The 13,914-nt window shown below is 52.0% G+C and overlaps 3 protein-coding genes and 1 long non-coding RNA gene across 4 annotated transcripts in view; 3 read left to right on the top strand and 1 right to left on the bottom strand.

The window, feature by feature from the left end:
- Positions 1 to 7,897, top strand: part of LOC308181530 (uncharacterized protein) — a 70,060-nt gene extending 62,163 nt beyond the window's left edge. The window contains exons 7-9 of the mRNA XM_080564921.1: positions 4,214 to 4,297; positions 5,249 to 5,388; positions 6,279 to 7,897. Of these exons, the coding sequence (XP_080421047.1) occupies positions 4,214 to 4,297; positions 5,249 to 5,388; positions 6,279 to 6,778 (724 nt within the window). The 3' untranslated portion in view covers positions 6,779 to 7,897. The remainder of the gene's footprint in view (positions 1 to 4,213; positions 4,298 to 5,248; positions 5,389 to 6,278) is intronic.
- LOC308181526 (M1-specific T cell receptor alpha chain-like) overlaps positions 1 to 13,914 on the top strand; it is a 401,071-nt gene that overhangs the window by 83,452 nt on the left and 303,705 nt on the right. The gene's annotated exons all lie outside the window — the stretch shown is intronic.
- LOC308181585 lies at positions 656 to 3,392 on the top strand. The gene is made up of 3 exons (XR_013941507.1): positions 656 to 1,318; positions 1,815 to 3,172; positions 3,316 to 3,392. It is a non-coding gene; the product is annotated as an uncharacterized lncRNA (long non-coding RNA).
- On the bottom strand, positions 9,142 to 13,818 carry LOC308181582 (feather keratin Cos2-3-like). Its single transcript, XM_080564971.1, has 2 exons — positions 12,253 to 13,818; positions 9,142 to 11,877 (listed from the first exon to the last, which is right to left on the bottom strand). Exons 1-2 carry the CDS (start codon positions 12,349 to 12,351, stop codon positions 11,551 to 11,553), a joined length of 426 nt encoding a protein of 141 aa, XP_080421097.1. The 5' UTR covers positions 12,352 to 13,818; the 3' UTR covers positions 9,142 to 11,550.

Below are 13,914 nucleotides of genomic sequence, written 5' to 3'. Positions count from 1 at the left end.
AGGGGGGCTGACCAGAGCCTCAGGATGGTGCAAAGGAGCAAAGAAAAGGATTTTCTTCTTGGGCAGGAAGCACCCCCAGAGTAATGCGGGGTGGGGGCTGGCTGCCGAGGAAGCAGAGCCTCAGGAAAGGGTTTTGGGTGCAGGAGGCACCCTGCCACACACGAGCCAGCAGCGCGCCCTTGCAGCAAAGGCAGCCAACGGCCTGCGGAGCTGGGGGGGTCAGGGGGTGCCCCGCAGTGCGTGGGGCCGGGCAGGTGGGGCGGGGGCGAGGCGGGGGCACAGCCACAGCCGGAGCCACGTGGGGGCGCTGCCGGTGCTTGGAAGTCCCCTTGCAGGGCCCGGAGTTAAACAGCACGGGCCCGAGGGAGCATCGGAACAGCCACGCTGGGTTTCCTCTGTTTTCTGCAGTGGTCTCGTTTCAGGAGCTTGTTGTACAGGCTTTGTCCCAAGCCCAAATCCAGCACCTCTGGCGCTGAGATGACGTCCTGGCAATGCCACAAATGTCTGTGCTGGACACTGCCTCTAGTGACACCTTTTGGAACCTTGGATCTTGCCAAAGGACTGAGGTGTTGAGGAGTTTGCTGCACTAGTCAGCGCCGTTGAAGGTGTGCCCTTGGAGCAGGATTCACTCCTGTCTGTGTGTGCAGAGGTGCTGACTGCTGAGCAGAGGGCTGTGGTGGGGCGTCCTTCCCTGCCAGAGGGAGAGTGTAGCTCTCCTGAGGGGGTTGGGTGGAGGGGGGGGAGGCAATCCCATCTCCATTGACAGCAGAGCTGGGTGCAGGCCTCTGTGTCTGGCCGGGTTCTGGATGGCAGCGGGAAACCACTGGGGACACTTGCCCCTTGCTGGGGCTGCCCACCTGCCAGAAGGGGCAAAAAGAGGGAAGCACACAGTGGCCATGTTGGTGTCCTTTTGCCTTAACCACTGACCAAGTGAAATGTCCTAGCCTTCACAGGCCTGCAGCTGTGAGCTAACGGCACAAGTGTGAAGCTCGCGGTGCTGGAGAACCTGTGACTAGCAATGGGGAACCTGGGTCACAGCAAAGATTGGCTGGATTCCTTTCTGACTGCTTTAACCACTGGCCCATCCCTCTCTTGAGAGCCTTGCTGTGGCAGAGGTGTGCCCCAAGGAGCAGCAGGGGGAGAGCTTTGCTCCGCCCTCTGTGCTGAGCTTCAGAGGCTGCTTTGAGCTGGCAGAGGGGGAAGTGAACTCGCAAGCTTGAGCTCCCTCTTTCCGGGCACTCCGTGGGCACCCTGTGAAGGCGAGAGCGTGACATGGTCCTGCTTTTTCTGGCAGCCTTGATGGCACTGTCAGACTTTGGTGAGATGTGACTTTCAGGAGGGCAAGCTAGGGGCAAGATGGCATCCCATCGTTTCCGGAGGGGGGAAATTGGAGTCCTGCCTCCCTGGAAGAACTGCAAGTGTTTTCTGTAGGGAGAGCAGGGGCTGCAGACCAGTACAGGAGATGGTCTGAAAGATGTCAGGGGCAACGAGTGTACAGGGATGAATAAGCATCTGCATTTTTCCTTTGCAGATGCCTAGCGTTCTTACATGCATTGTTGATAGGTATGTATGGACTCAAAGCCTGGTGAGGTACTGCTAAAAAGTCGGTAAGCTGACAGACTTGGGTAAGGGAATTAAACAGCATCTGCAGAAAGAAGAGTGCATGTGTACTTAGCTCAGCATTTTACAGCCCCTGAAAAGGGAGATGGAGAGAGGAGACAGTGAGCAAGTTGGTGAAATGAGAGACACAGGAGAGAAAGGGGGAGAACAGACACACCTTCAAGCAGTGCTGAAATGCTGTTCTGGCTTTGCAGGTCATGCACAGAAGGACTCTGTGCTGCAGTTTGCACAAGAAACCACCATCCAGGTGGGACACAACGCAACTCTGCACTGCAATTTCTCCACCAGCAGCTCTACTTTCTACATCTTCTGGTATCAGCAGCGCCCGACCCAGTCCCCTCAGTTCTTGCTGCAGGTGAGCAAGTTCAAGCCTCATGTGCATTCCGGGAGGATCTCCTCTGTGCTCTCCGTGGAGAACTCCCAGGTGCTTCTCCACGTGCAAGATGCCAAGCTCCAGGACAGCGCTGTCTACCTGTGTGCGCTGAAACCACACTGGTGCCTGCAGCATGCAGCTTTATACAGGAAGGTGCGGGTGCTGTGAGGAGCAGCTCCCTCTCATCACAGTTTGCATGGAGCTCTGAGCTGAGCCTGCCCAACAAGGACACGTGGGGCTTGTGGTGAGCCAGGTGTGAGTGGCAGCCCCTGCTCCTGATGCCTGGCAGTGTGGTTAGCATAACCAACAGTAAGGCAAATATCCATAATGTGGAAGGGGGCTGTTAAGGTGCACCCCTGCCCCCTTGTCTCTCCCTCTCACTGGCCCCAGCATGTGGAGACACCCACCATTGTGGTGAGAAAGGGCATTAGTGTTATCACTCTAGTAATTCAACTAGTAATTTATTTGTAGTAATCTTTAGGATTTTGTAGTAATTTTTAGTATTTCTAGTAATTTCTTATGTAATAATAAATCTCTAGTTATAACCACAACCTGTGGCCAGTCCTCCTTCTGCCAAGGATCCCTAAAGAACCTGCCAGTGCTCTGTAGTGTTGGGAGACAGACCTGGGTGTAGTCAGCAGGATCCTTGTGTTAGAATAAGGAATGGTTCCCTTGATAAATGGGCCACACTGTGGAAGGGTTTTCTTGGAAATGGATGGCAAGATGCAAAGCAGGAGTGGCTAAGGTCAATACACCACAATCCAAATGCCTCAGGGAATGAATTTAATAAATGGAAGGATGCGTGTATGGTAAGGAAAGACAAAAGGAAGGAAGGAGTGTGCTGGTTGTTAGCTGCAACGTGGAAAATTGAGAAGGAATGGGCTGGAAGTTTAGAGGAAGAAAACAGAAGGTTGAAAAGGGAATTATCAGCCAAAGATGCAGATGTTTTGGCTGTTGCAGAACAGTGCTTAGACGAAGTCGAGGACTTTTCAGCTTCTCACGCTACCCTCCACCAAGGAGGCTGGAGGTGCAGGTGAAGGTGGGAGGAGACACAACCAGGTAAAAAGTCCAGATTTCTTACCCGGTGTACTATGAGCCAATCCACACACAAGGTCAAGAGATTGTTTATTTCAGAATAGTGCAAGTCTGGGTACCTGGTGGTTTCCCACAAACCTGGCAGTCCTTAAGACTTTTTGTTCAGCTTTCATAAAACCCGTTCTCAATATATTTGCTTGTTTGTACAATCCCCACCCCTCCAAATGGTTACATGATTAGCATAGTGCTGCCATGACAGAATCATTCTGCGCATCCTCAGAGATGAGGGGTCCTTTGTTGGGCCAGGGTCTCACAGTATAGGGGCGTGATTTTTACTCTTGTAATTAGGATAGTACACGGTGAGTTCACATTAGAATACTCCTAATCTTTGTTTTTCAGCTGTCTATTCATATTGCGTTGCTAGTTGATATATTTAAGAGCCAAATGAAGCCGAACTCTTCTTGAACAAGTAAAAGAACACAAGGCAATGCGCACAGTCTGGAACATGAAAAATTCCTACTAGAAATTGTGACTTTGATTGCTTTTCTTGAGGGTGGATTGTGAATGTAGATGGATGCCAGCAAGAGTGGCCTTCCAGTACTGATTAAAATACCATTAGCTGGAGGTAACACAAGAAAGAAAAAGGGAATAGCATAGGCAAAGGAGGGGACATCGCCAGGGCAGCTGACCTAAACCAACCAAAGGGATATTCCATACCATGTGATGTCACACTCAACAATAAAAGTTGGGAAAGGGGAAGGAAAGGGGGGAGCTCTCATTATGAAGACATCTGTCCTCCCAAATGACTGCTATGAGTATTGAGGCCCTGCTTCCCAGGAGATGGCCAGACATCACTTTTTGAGGGGAAGTAGAGAATAATTTTCTTTTCACTCTGTGCTTCTGTGCGGCCCTTGCTTATTTTTCTCTCTTACTTTTCCCTTATATCAAATTTCTTTCTTCTCCCCTAGTTCTTCTGAGCAGGGGGAGCGAGGGAGTGGTTGCGGTGGAGTTTACCAAAGGAACATAAGACAGACCACTTGTCAGGGCAAGGCACATGCTGCAGATCCTGCTCCTGACGAGATTCACTGGCATTGTTATCTTTGGAGATTTTCTGGGATTTTGTGTAATTCTTCTTAGAAATGGACAACTCTATTCATCAAACAACATGTTGCTTCACTCCTACAGACTTGCCACATGCTCACTGCCACGTGCCAAAGGATGTGGACAGCACAGCTCTGTACAGCCCAGCAGAGCTCTGTGGCTACTCAGGTGAGCTGCCATGCAGATCCCAAGCTTCTCCATGAACAATCTCCTTCTGTATCAGGACTCCACAGGCAGTGAAGAGGATTCACTGCTTCGTGCGGTAAATTTTTTTTGAGAGAGGGAGAAAAGTTCACACTGCCTGGGGGGTATGAAAGGAACAGTTGGGGTCTGCAGGGCTTGGAGTGTCATTCCTTTGGGTGTCTGAGAGCTCCACGTTTGAGGTGTGCTGAGGGAGGTATGGGGGAAGACAACACAACTAGCCAGGTGCTGCCAAGCCAGACAAGGTGTTAGGGGTGGTGATAGAGGGGGCCCAAGCATCAGGGAAGCAGACTGCCAGGGATGTGGCCGTGGGTGGGTGCCCGCTGTGGCCCACCAGTGTGAGTGCACGTGACCCACTGAACCCACATCCTTTTCCCTGATGACTCCCAACCCCTTACCCTATGGAACAGGTTGTTCTTGTCCCCTCTGGGCTTTTCGCATCCCATACCCCACTGGAGCCCCGTTCCTCTTGCAAAAGCTACGTTATCCCACCAGAACAGGACACAGCCAGAAACCCTGGGCTGCTGCGTAGCATGGTTCCTCCCTTCTTTCTGGGGATGTGGGAGAGAAATCGAGGTGTCTTCTCCTCACACAGGAAATAGGAACATCCCCATGCACCTGAGGGCCCCAGGGTAAAAAGAACAAGCTCAGTGGCAAAGACTGCCCTGACATCAGCCATGGCCAAGCAGTGCGTGTGCAGAAGAGAAGGCAGTTGTAGCTGGGGAGGTGAGGACCCCTCTGGGAGAGGAGATGAGAGCAGCCCCTTCCCCTGATGTGGCCCCCAGAGTTCCCAGGACCCCTGACTGTGACAATCCTCAATGGTTGCTCCTGCTGGAGGAGGGAGAAACCCCAGGGGGCATTTTGGGCACAGTCAGACCAGAACATTTCTCGTCACTGAATCTCCCCTTGTTCCCCCAGCAGAGTCATTTCCGGCAGCTCTGTTCTCTCGGGGCTGGGAGGTGCTTTTCTGACTCTCTCTCCCTCAGCAAACAGGAGGGTCGGTCTCAGCATGCACCGCGGGTATCTCGTCCTCACTGCCTTCCTGGGGCAACTGCTGGGTAAGTGCTGGCTTTTAATCAAGACATAAATCTTCTTTCCCCAGGAAGCCCTCATCAGCCTTACCATGTTTATGTGGGGACCAACTCTTGAATCACAGGGAAAATGTTGGTAAATGTTGGCTCCCGTTTCTGCTTCTTGGACCGGTTCCTTCTAGATGCTGTTATTCTTCAAAATGAGAAGAAAATGCAGGGAGGATAGACCTGAGGCGCGTCTCCTGTTTTTCTTGTACTTTCTGTCCTTTTATTTCTGTCTATCTCTTCTGGTCCACCTACTGTCACCAGAGAAGATTTCATCAGTCTCTGCAGTCCCTCATTTCTCCCTTTCTTGTAGAAACAGCTGGATTGTGTCCAAGTGGATACAGGAACAGTAAAGCTCTCCTCCCATGGACATTACCAGGGTGTCCAGTCTGTCTTCTGCTTGATGTGTTCCTGCCATGGCCTCCAATGTCCTCCTGCTTGTCAGCACAGCCAGGGCTCCCTCTTGCCACCACTCACCTCAGCTTTGTTTATATTGGTGGGACTTGGAGGCCCCTGAGATGAGAGGGATGAGGAAGCAGGTTGAACCTTTTCCCAGTAGCTGCATGGGCGCCTCAACCTGCTGGAGGATGCTGGACCCAGCACACAAAGCCAGGCATGACAGGCTGTGCCCTGGTCCTCTGGGCAGAAGGAGAGCAGGCAGGAGGAGCAGGCACACAGCACAGCTCTCCTCAGGGTCCGCTCTGGCCAGGGAGCTCTGAGCTCTGCCCCCAAACCACCTTGCTGTGCCCAGGCCTCAGGACCCTTCAGCCCAGTAAAGGACAGGGAGACTTATCTCCCACAGGTCTCAATTCACTCCTGTTTGGCTGCCTGGAGATTTCCCCACAGAGCTGCTGACCTTCTCTTTCTTCCAGGAACCATGGGGCAGGTGTCCGTCACCCAGGAAGAAGGACAAGTCACCGTGGAGCAGGGAAACACCTTCCAGACCAATTGCACATACCAGAGCTCCAACTTTCAGAGCTTATTGTGGTACCAGCAGAAGAAGGGACAAAGCCCTCAGCTGATTTCTAATCAAGCAATAGCAGGCACCAAGCAGTACGTCCGTTTCACCACAGAGCTGAACACTGATGGGAAATACAGTGTTCTGCGGCTGAAGGGAGTTGAGCTCTCTGACAGCGCCTTGTACCTCTGTGCTGTGAGTGACACCCTGGTGCAGGGAGCTGCCCTGGCTGAGCAACAACCCCGGATGGGGAGGGGATGTGTCTGTGCAAGGCGGAGCTCTGGGATGGGGCCCTCAGCTCTCCCCTGGCTGCGCTGCTTCCCCTGTTCACTCCAAGAGCTGACAGCCATATTCTCTTTCTCAAACAGGATGGTGTCTGTGGCTGAGCAGAGAGGGCTGACCCCGACTGGCTGACCTGGACCGCAGGGCTCTACTTTCCCCTCTTCCCAGTCTGACAGAATAGGGCAGAGCCTGCTGGGAGATAAGACTCCCCTAGGGGCTGGCTCTCAGCCCCTCAGCCCCAGGGTGAGTAAATTCCTGCCAGCCCATGTTAAAGCAGCTTGCTTGGAGCCCTGGCCAGCCCAGCCCAGAGACCCCTAGAAGTAGTTCTGACAGAGATTTGCAGGGTTCTTCTCTCTCTTCAATGAGTCAGTCAATAAACTGGATTTGCATCCCAGCCACCAGGTTACCTCCAGACCTTCAGCCAGTTCATGTCCAAAGCCTGTGCCTAAGGGACAGAAGAAATAGAGCAGCCCTTAGTGCCAAAGGCCCAAGAGCTCTCCATGTTCATCACAGTAAGCAATCAGAGCAAGAGATAAATGAAGACCTACAGCCCACTGAGTTCGTTGATGTCTCCTCAGGGGAGCTGGAGGCATGTGTGATCATCCTCAGCCCCTGCACAGGGAGCAGTGTCATAATGACCAGCTCCTGCGGCAGTGGGGGATTGCATGTCTGGGACAAGCTGGGTGTCCTGCAGGCTGCAAATGCCGAGACCAGGCAGGAGAAACGCGGCTGTGCTGGTGAAGCTTCCTCTGTCTCACAAAGCATTCTGAATGTGGTGTTTTGATGTCCTCAGACTTGAGGAAACTCTTTTGTCTGCTTGCAAGAGCAAGAATTGAAGCAACCCGGAGAAAGAAAAGCTTGGCCGAGGCAGCTCCCAGCAGGGGGCAGCCATGGGCCCTCTTTCCTCTGTGCTCTCGGGGAAGGCAGCACCAGCCTCAGCCTTGTCTCAGCAGGGGTCTGATCTACCCCCGGGATCATTGCCCCAAGGATTCTCTGGAGACATTGAACACCTCTGCAGGAACAATGCCTTCCCTCCTGTTCTTGTCTGGGAACATGGCTGGGGCTGATCAAACAGCTGTTAAATTCCAGGTTTAGAATCGGAATGATGCAATTAATATTGGAATAAAAATGTTCCACTAAGGAAAACATTTAAAACTTCTTTCTCATCATCTTCTTCTGAGCTTTCCGTGAACCTGTTCAGAAAAAGCTGAACTGGGAAATGTAGAGAATAAAAATACTTCTAAAATTTCATTTATTTCTTGTTTCTTTTGCAATATCCTGAAGCTTAATTTCTCTTCACTTTGATTGAAAAAAAAATCACTGGGTTGACACTGATGATAGTGTATAGCAGTATTTCTGTTGTCTGGCTGGAACTTCTATGATTTGGTAGCTTCTTTTACGCAGAAAATTATTGAATGTAATACTGCACTGTGGGACACAAAGAAATCTTCCACTAGCAATGAAAAAAAAATATTAAAATTTCTTTTCAAAGATGAAATAAAAAAAATAAAACATTAATATTTCTAATGAAAGACTGTAATTTGTAGCTCACTTCCAGGAGGGTCATGAAGTGAAGAGTGGGTGGGTGGATGCCTGGAGAAGGATGGACAGCTGTTTGTATGGCTGTCTCTACGGAAGTAGAGTGTAAGGGAGAGAGGGCAGATGAAGGGAAAATGAGAGATCAAGAGAGGCCATGAGAGGCAAGGAAAAGGCTTTTTGTTGATGTTTTCTGCTGCTCTTATTACAACATGAAACCTCAGTCTGACATCATCCCCTTCTGAAACCTTAGAGCCATGGCAAAGGAGAACAGGACCTTTGGGACTGAATTCATTCTTCTGAGCTTAACAGACCATCCCGGCTGGCACATCATCCTCTTTGTCATTACCTTCTCCTCATCTCTCTGAAGGCTATGGGGAATGGCCCCCCTTTGTCACTGTGGGGAGTGACCAGCCCCTGAGTAGCCCAATGCACTTTTTCCTCAGCCCACTCACCTTCTTGGAGAACTTGTACTCCACCACCATTGCTCCCCAAACACTGTAGACTTTCCATATCATCAGGTGAACCATTTGTGTTTCCAGCTGCCTGCCATAGACATTTTTTCCCCTTCTCCAGGGTATCACTGAGTTTCTCATCTTCACAATGTTGCTCTCCGATTGCCACACACAAGGCATTGCATTACACCTCAGTCATGAGAAAGAAACTCTGCTTCCTGCTCTCCTTCGGAGCATGAGTGCGGAGGGGGTACCAGGAACACCATTGTCCGTTTCTGCTCTGGTGCTGGGCCTCTTCTGAGCCTGGCCTGTGGGGCTATAATGCTGAGCAAGATCCTTGACTGTATCCAAACACGTTCCCTTTTCTCTTGTCTTTCACTCACCACAAGACATTTCCTGCTTGTGCCTCCCATCCCATCACAGTTCCCATTCTCTGAGGACGTTTCTGTCAATATATATATTCTTTACCAAGCAGTGAATGGCAAGTGAATTCGGGCACTCAAAAAGGCTCCCCATGGAAGTGGTCACAGAAACAAGCCTGCTTGGAGTCAAGAAGCATTCAGACAACACTCTCAGACCTGTGGTTTCATTTGCAGATAATCCTGCGTGAAGCTAGAGGAGATGGACTTGATGATCCTTGTTTGTCTGTTCTAACTTAGGATATCCTAGAGTTCTGTTATTCTATGGTTTTCAGGGACAACGAGATGCTATGTGGACAATGTCTTTTTAAAATGTTGTTCTTGTTCTCCTCAGGTAACTTATGCTGCAGGCTGGGAATAGGAAAGATGGAATCAACAAGTTGACCTGTTCTCTAGAAGGATTTTGTCGTTTCCAAGACAAAGTTGAATCTCCAAATTGTGAGTGTGCTCCTCCGTCTCAGACTTCAGTGTTAGCCAGGAGATAATTCTGGCTCAGGAGCACCTATTGATTATTGCTCTAACCCAGGCAATAGATGTGTTATGTGTAGAAGGTCTCGGTCCCTGGGTGAGAGCTGGGGCTGGGGCGCAGGCTAAGGCCAGACCCCAGAGAGGCCTGGCTAAAGGCTCCATCCAGTGATGGACCTGCACCATCTAGGAGGCTGGCCAGGCCAGGCTGAAAAGATTAGGCGAGGCCAGGCACAGGCACACATGCAGCAGAGCTGGGGCAGGGCTATGCTGGGCCTGAGCTTGTGCAGAGACCCCGGGTGAGGGGTCAGTACAGAGCTGGGAGCCGTTGTTGTCATGGGCTTTGGTGGTCTTGGTTCTGATGCTTGTTGCCCTTGTGCTGCCACTTGAGCCAGCACTGCCTCCCAGAGAACCTGGCCTGTGGAGAGGTCCCCCCACCCTCACACCATGGAGCAATAGCCCCATCCTCCGTCTTGGTCCCGTGGCACTGGCAGCATGTACAGTCTGTGTGAAAGCAAAGTACCCCCACACCACAGGGCCCCGAGGTGTGTGCAGATGTGGGAAGGCCCTGGCCTGGTTTTGGGGAGCAGCGGTGCTGCCTGGAGCACAAGGGCCACTTCATCCTCACGGCTCTGGGAATGACAGAGGAGCGTGATGCCTGAGACAAGATCCCCCAGTGTGTGCCCTGTGGTTGGGCCGGTGCATGCCCTGTGCCATTCAGGGCCCATACACAGATCCTGCTGAGTGCACAATCATGTCCCATTCTCACTGCTATGTCTCAGCGGAGACTGTGGGATATCTGCACCCACAGAATGTCTTTTCTGGAGCATGGTGGGGTTGTGCCACCTATGGGGCCTCTGAGTTCCAGGGCTTGATGAAAGCTGATCCATGCTTGGGGAAAAGAAAGCAAGACCGAGCAGCCATGAGGGCATGTTTGGGCTTCAGTCCCTGTCCTTGCCCTGTCTTCATAAAAAAGGAGTTGGGTTCACAGGGACTGGGGGCTCCAGTGTGTGGCCTGATGTGACTGGTAGCAGTACGAATTTGTGGATCCCCTCAGCCCTACACATCTTGGCAACAGCTGGGCCATGCCAGATGCTGTGCTGAAGGGTGATGGGGATGCACAGGGAAGCTCTACCTGCTCTCCATGCCCGGACATGATGCCCATGACCAGGTGGTGGAGGAAAGGTGAAAGTGGAGTAGAGACAGAGGGCCATCCCCAAGACAAATAACCATTCCCGGTTTCTGAAATCCTTTGGGATCATCTTTGTCTGAGCCTCCATCCCCAGCACAGCTCCACCCAAAGCAAGAGGAACACTCTTCCCCAAGAGCTGGGGCCTCCAATGTCAACAGCACTTGTCTAGGCGGAGACGTCACAAGTCAAGGACTGGTGTCCATTGGCTGTGGAAGAACTAGGGATGTCTTCCTCAGCTTCAACAGACAGTGCCTGAAAGATGAATTGCTGCAGTATGTCCTGCATTCCAGTGCCTAGAGGCATAAGGCAGTGCCCTCAACCTATTCCCCACTAAGGAATGGTTTTTTTCCTTGGCCATCTGTATTCAGAGGAAAAGACCACACAGGGACACACTCAGGGTTGCTGCAAATGTTTATCAAGTCTCAGGAGGGAAATGAGGTGACTCCAAGAGGAGGCCCCGAGATCGTAGCACAGCAGGAGCAGACAAAAATCTGTTCGGCTTTTCCAATGGCAGACTTGCAACAGGGCATCAATCTACCTGGCCAACAAGGGGAGAGGGGCTAGCAGGTCACTCCAGGCTGGTTTCTGGGGGCCTCACGGAAAGCAGAGGGCAAGAAAGAAAAGAAAGAAAAAGAGTGTGTGGAAAACAGGATAGGTATAAATAGGCCATGTTGTCATAGAATCCAGGCTGGCCCCTTCCTGTCTGTCTTTACAGGACAAACCAGAGATGGTCAGGTCCTCTTAATACAACAACACAAATTTGTTCTTTTATCCATTTTTGTCCAGCAGCATGTTCTGAGTTCCTGGGGTCCTGGTCTGGGGCACTGTCCGGCATCTTTAGCAGGGGCGGCACCTGCTGCCACAGTAGCGGCTGGTAATACAGGAGAGGTCACAGCAGCCAGAGTTGATGGGGACTCCGTCACAGCTGAGGATGCTGCCAACGGCAGCAGAGGTGGAGGATCCCACAACGGTGTTCTGTGGGAAGGAGCTGAGGATGGGTCCAGGCAGGGTCACCACCACGGGAGAGGGCTCAATGACGATGGTGGAGTTCTGGCACTGCCTGACGCAGGGCTCGTTGCAGCTGCTGGCCAGCGGGGTCGGGCCGCAGGGCTGGCACGGCCGGCACTGGTCGTAGCAGGACATGTCTGGGGGCAGGAGGTGCACCTGGGAGAGAGGGCAGGGAGGAAGCAGAACATGGGCATGCATGAGGAAAAGCCTGTCACCACACCCTGAGGGAACCAAGGCACAGGCAGTGCTGTGAGCTGGAGGCTGTGCAGGGATGTGCCAGGGCTTCTTGGCCTCATCCTGCCAGAGCCCAAAAAGAACCACCAGAGCCTGGCTACGCTCTAGGCTCCAGCCCAGGAGCCATCATACTAAAGGCCCAGTCTTCCTCCATGACAAACCTTCTACCCCTTGACTCTCCCACAACCAGCAGCCCCAAGATTTGGCGTGGAACACAGCTGAGAGCAGCTGAAAGGTCCATGGAACTGAGTCCTCCCATGCGAGAGTGAGGGGGACAAGAAGGGGCTTCACACTCACCTTGTTCCCAAGGAGAAGAAGGCCAGAGAAGTGGATGAGAGAGCACAGACCTGGGCTGGCTTTTATACTGGGCCTTAGCTGCCCCATGTCCAGAGGCATCCCTTGAAGCAGGGACTGTTTTCTGACAAGCTACTCGTGCATGCAAAACATCCCACCTAATGATACGGGATGTGTGTTGCCTTCCTGTGATTCTGCTTTTCATTTCCTGCTTTATGCCCTTTCCCCAAAGAAGGCAACTTCTGAGTGGCAGGAAGGGAGGCCCAAGTATTTCCAGGCAACACACATCAGTGTGGGCAGAAGACTCAGCTCACGTGCTGGAAGAGTCCAGGAAAGGCAAATGAGGTCATCTTGGGTGACTCCCTAGGGGCTCTTTGGGGCCCTTTTGGCTACAGGTGACCCAGCTCCTCCCTGTGACCCTACCCCTCCTGACACTGCCCTCAGGGAAAACCTGCTGGCCTGTTTTGCCTCCTCCTGCTCTGATCCAGGGATGTCTGTATAAGGGGAGAGGTTGTCCAGGGCCCTTTCTGGATCACAAAAGAAAGGCCCAACAGGACAACGTCTGTTTTAGTTAGAAGGAATAAGAACATGAATGTAGACAGAAAGTAAACCTTTCGTGTGCAGGTGACCCTGCCTTCTACCAGCATCGGACAGAGCCGGCTGGGTTTTCCCAAGACACTCAGTGCAGATCCTGTCCATAGAGAATTCCTTTTTCACTCCCATAACTTCATGCCTTTCATTTATTGTTTTAAAAAATAAATAAAATCGTACACCTCCTCCTTACATGATGCAAGCTTATTTCTGTCATGACACCCACCAGTGATCAGTAGGGGCACTCCAGCACTTTCCCTTACCACTGCTACTCAGGCTAACAAATGGGATTCTCAGGCCTTAAGCGCAAGGCCCAAGAAAGCTGACGTTCTCTTGTCAAGAGCCCTGGCTCCAGTGCCTTCTGCAAGGCTCCCAGTCCACCTCCCCTCTCTACCACATCAAACCATGTACTTTGACCAGATGCTGTCCAGAATCTTTGCTGCACACTGTGTCACGTTCATGCACATGTTCCTCTCTTGTGGGCACTTGCCTGTACTGGGGCTGCCTGGGACAGAGATAACATTCCCCACAGCAGCCCCTAGAATGCTGTGCTCTGTGCTTGGAGCTAGAACAGCATTGCCATCACACCAGTGTTGGGGCTATAGTGGAGCAGTGCTGGCACAACATCAGGACTCTCTCCAAGTCCCCAGAGGAGTCACCCCTCCCTGCCTCTCCAGGCCAGGACACAGCTGCACTCCCCATGGCTAGAGAGTTCAAAAGGATGGTGTTAGCTTTATGTACAGGGAGACAGGCTGAGAAATCCTGCCCTCTTCGAGCAGGCCCAGCCCTACGTAGATCTGCTGCTGGTGTGGTGTCAGTGGTGTCTGGGGTGGGACAGGGGTCCCGCATGGGGAAACCAATGCCACACATACTTCTGTGACTCATGGGCCTGGAGCTGAGTCATGCAGGGGCTGAAACCTTGGGCAGAAGTGGCATTGAACCAGAGGAACATGGGTCCTATTTACCCTGAAGGCGGTCAAGGCCTGGAGCAGATTGCCAGAGATGCTATGGGAGCTCCATCCTTGGAAGAGTTCAGACTTTGCCTGGACTTGATCCTGAGCAACCTGATCTGAT

The sequence above is a fragment of the Anser brachyrhynchus genome (assembly GCF_964034855.1).
Source record: "Anser brachyrhynchus genome assembly, chromosome: 22".
Classification (NCBI taxonomy): Eukaryota; Metazoa; Chordata; class Aves; order Anseriformes; family Anatidae; genus Anser; species Anser brachyrhynchus.
This window is presented reverse-complemented; position numbering and strand designations above follow the sequence as displayed.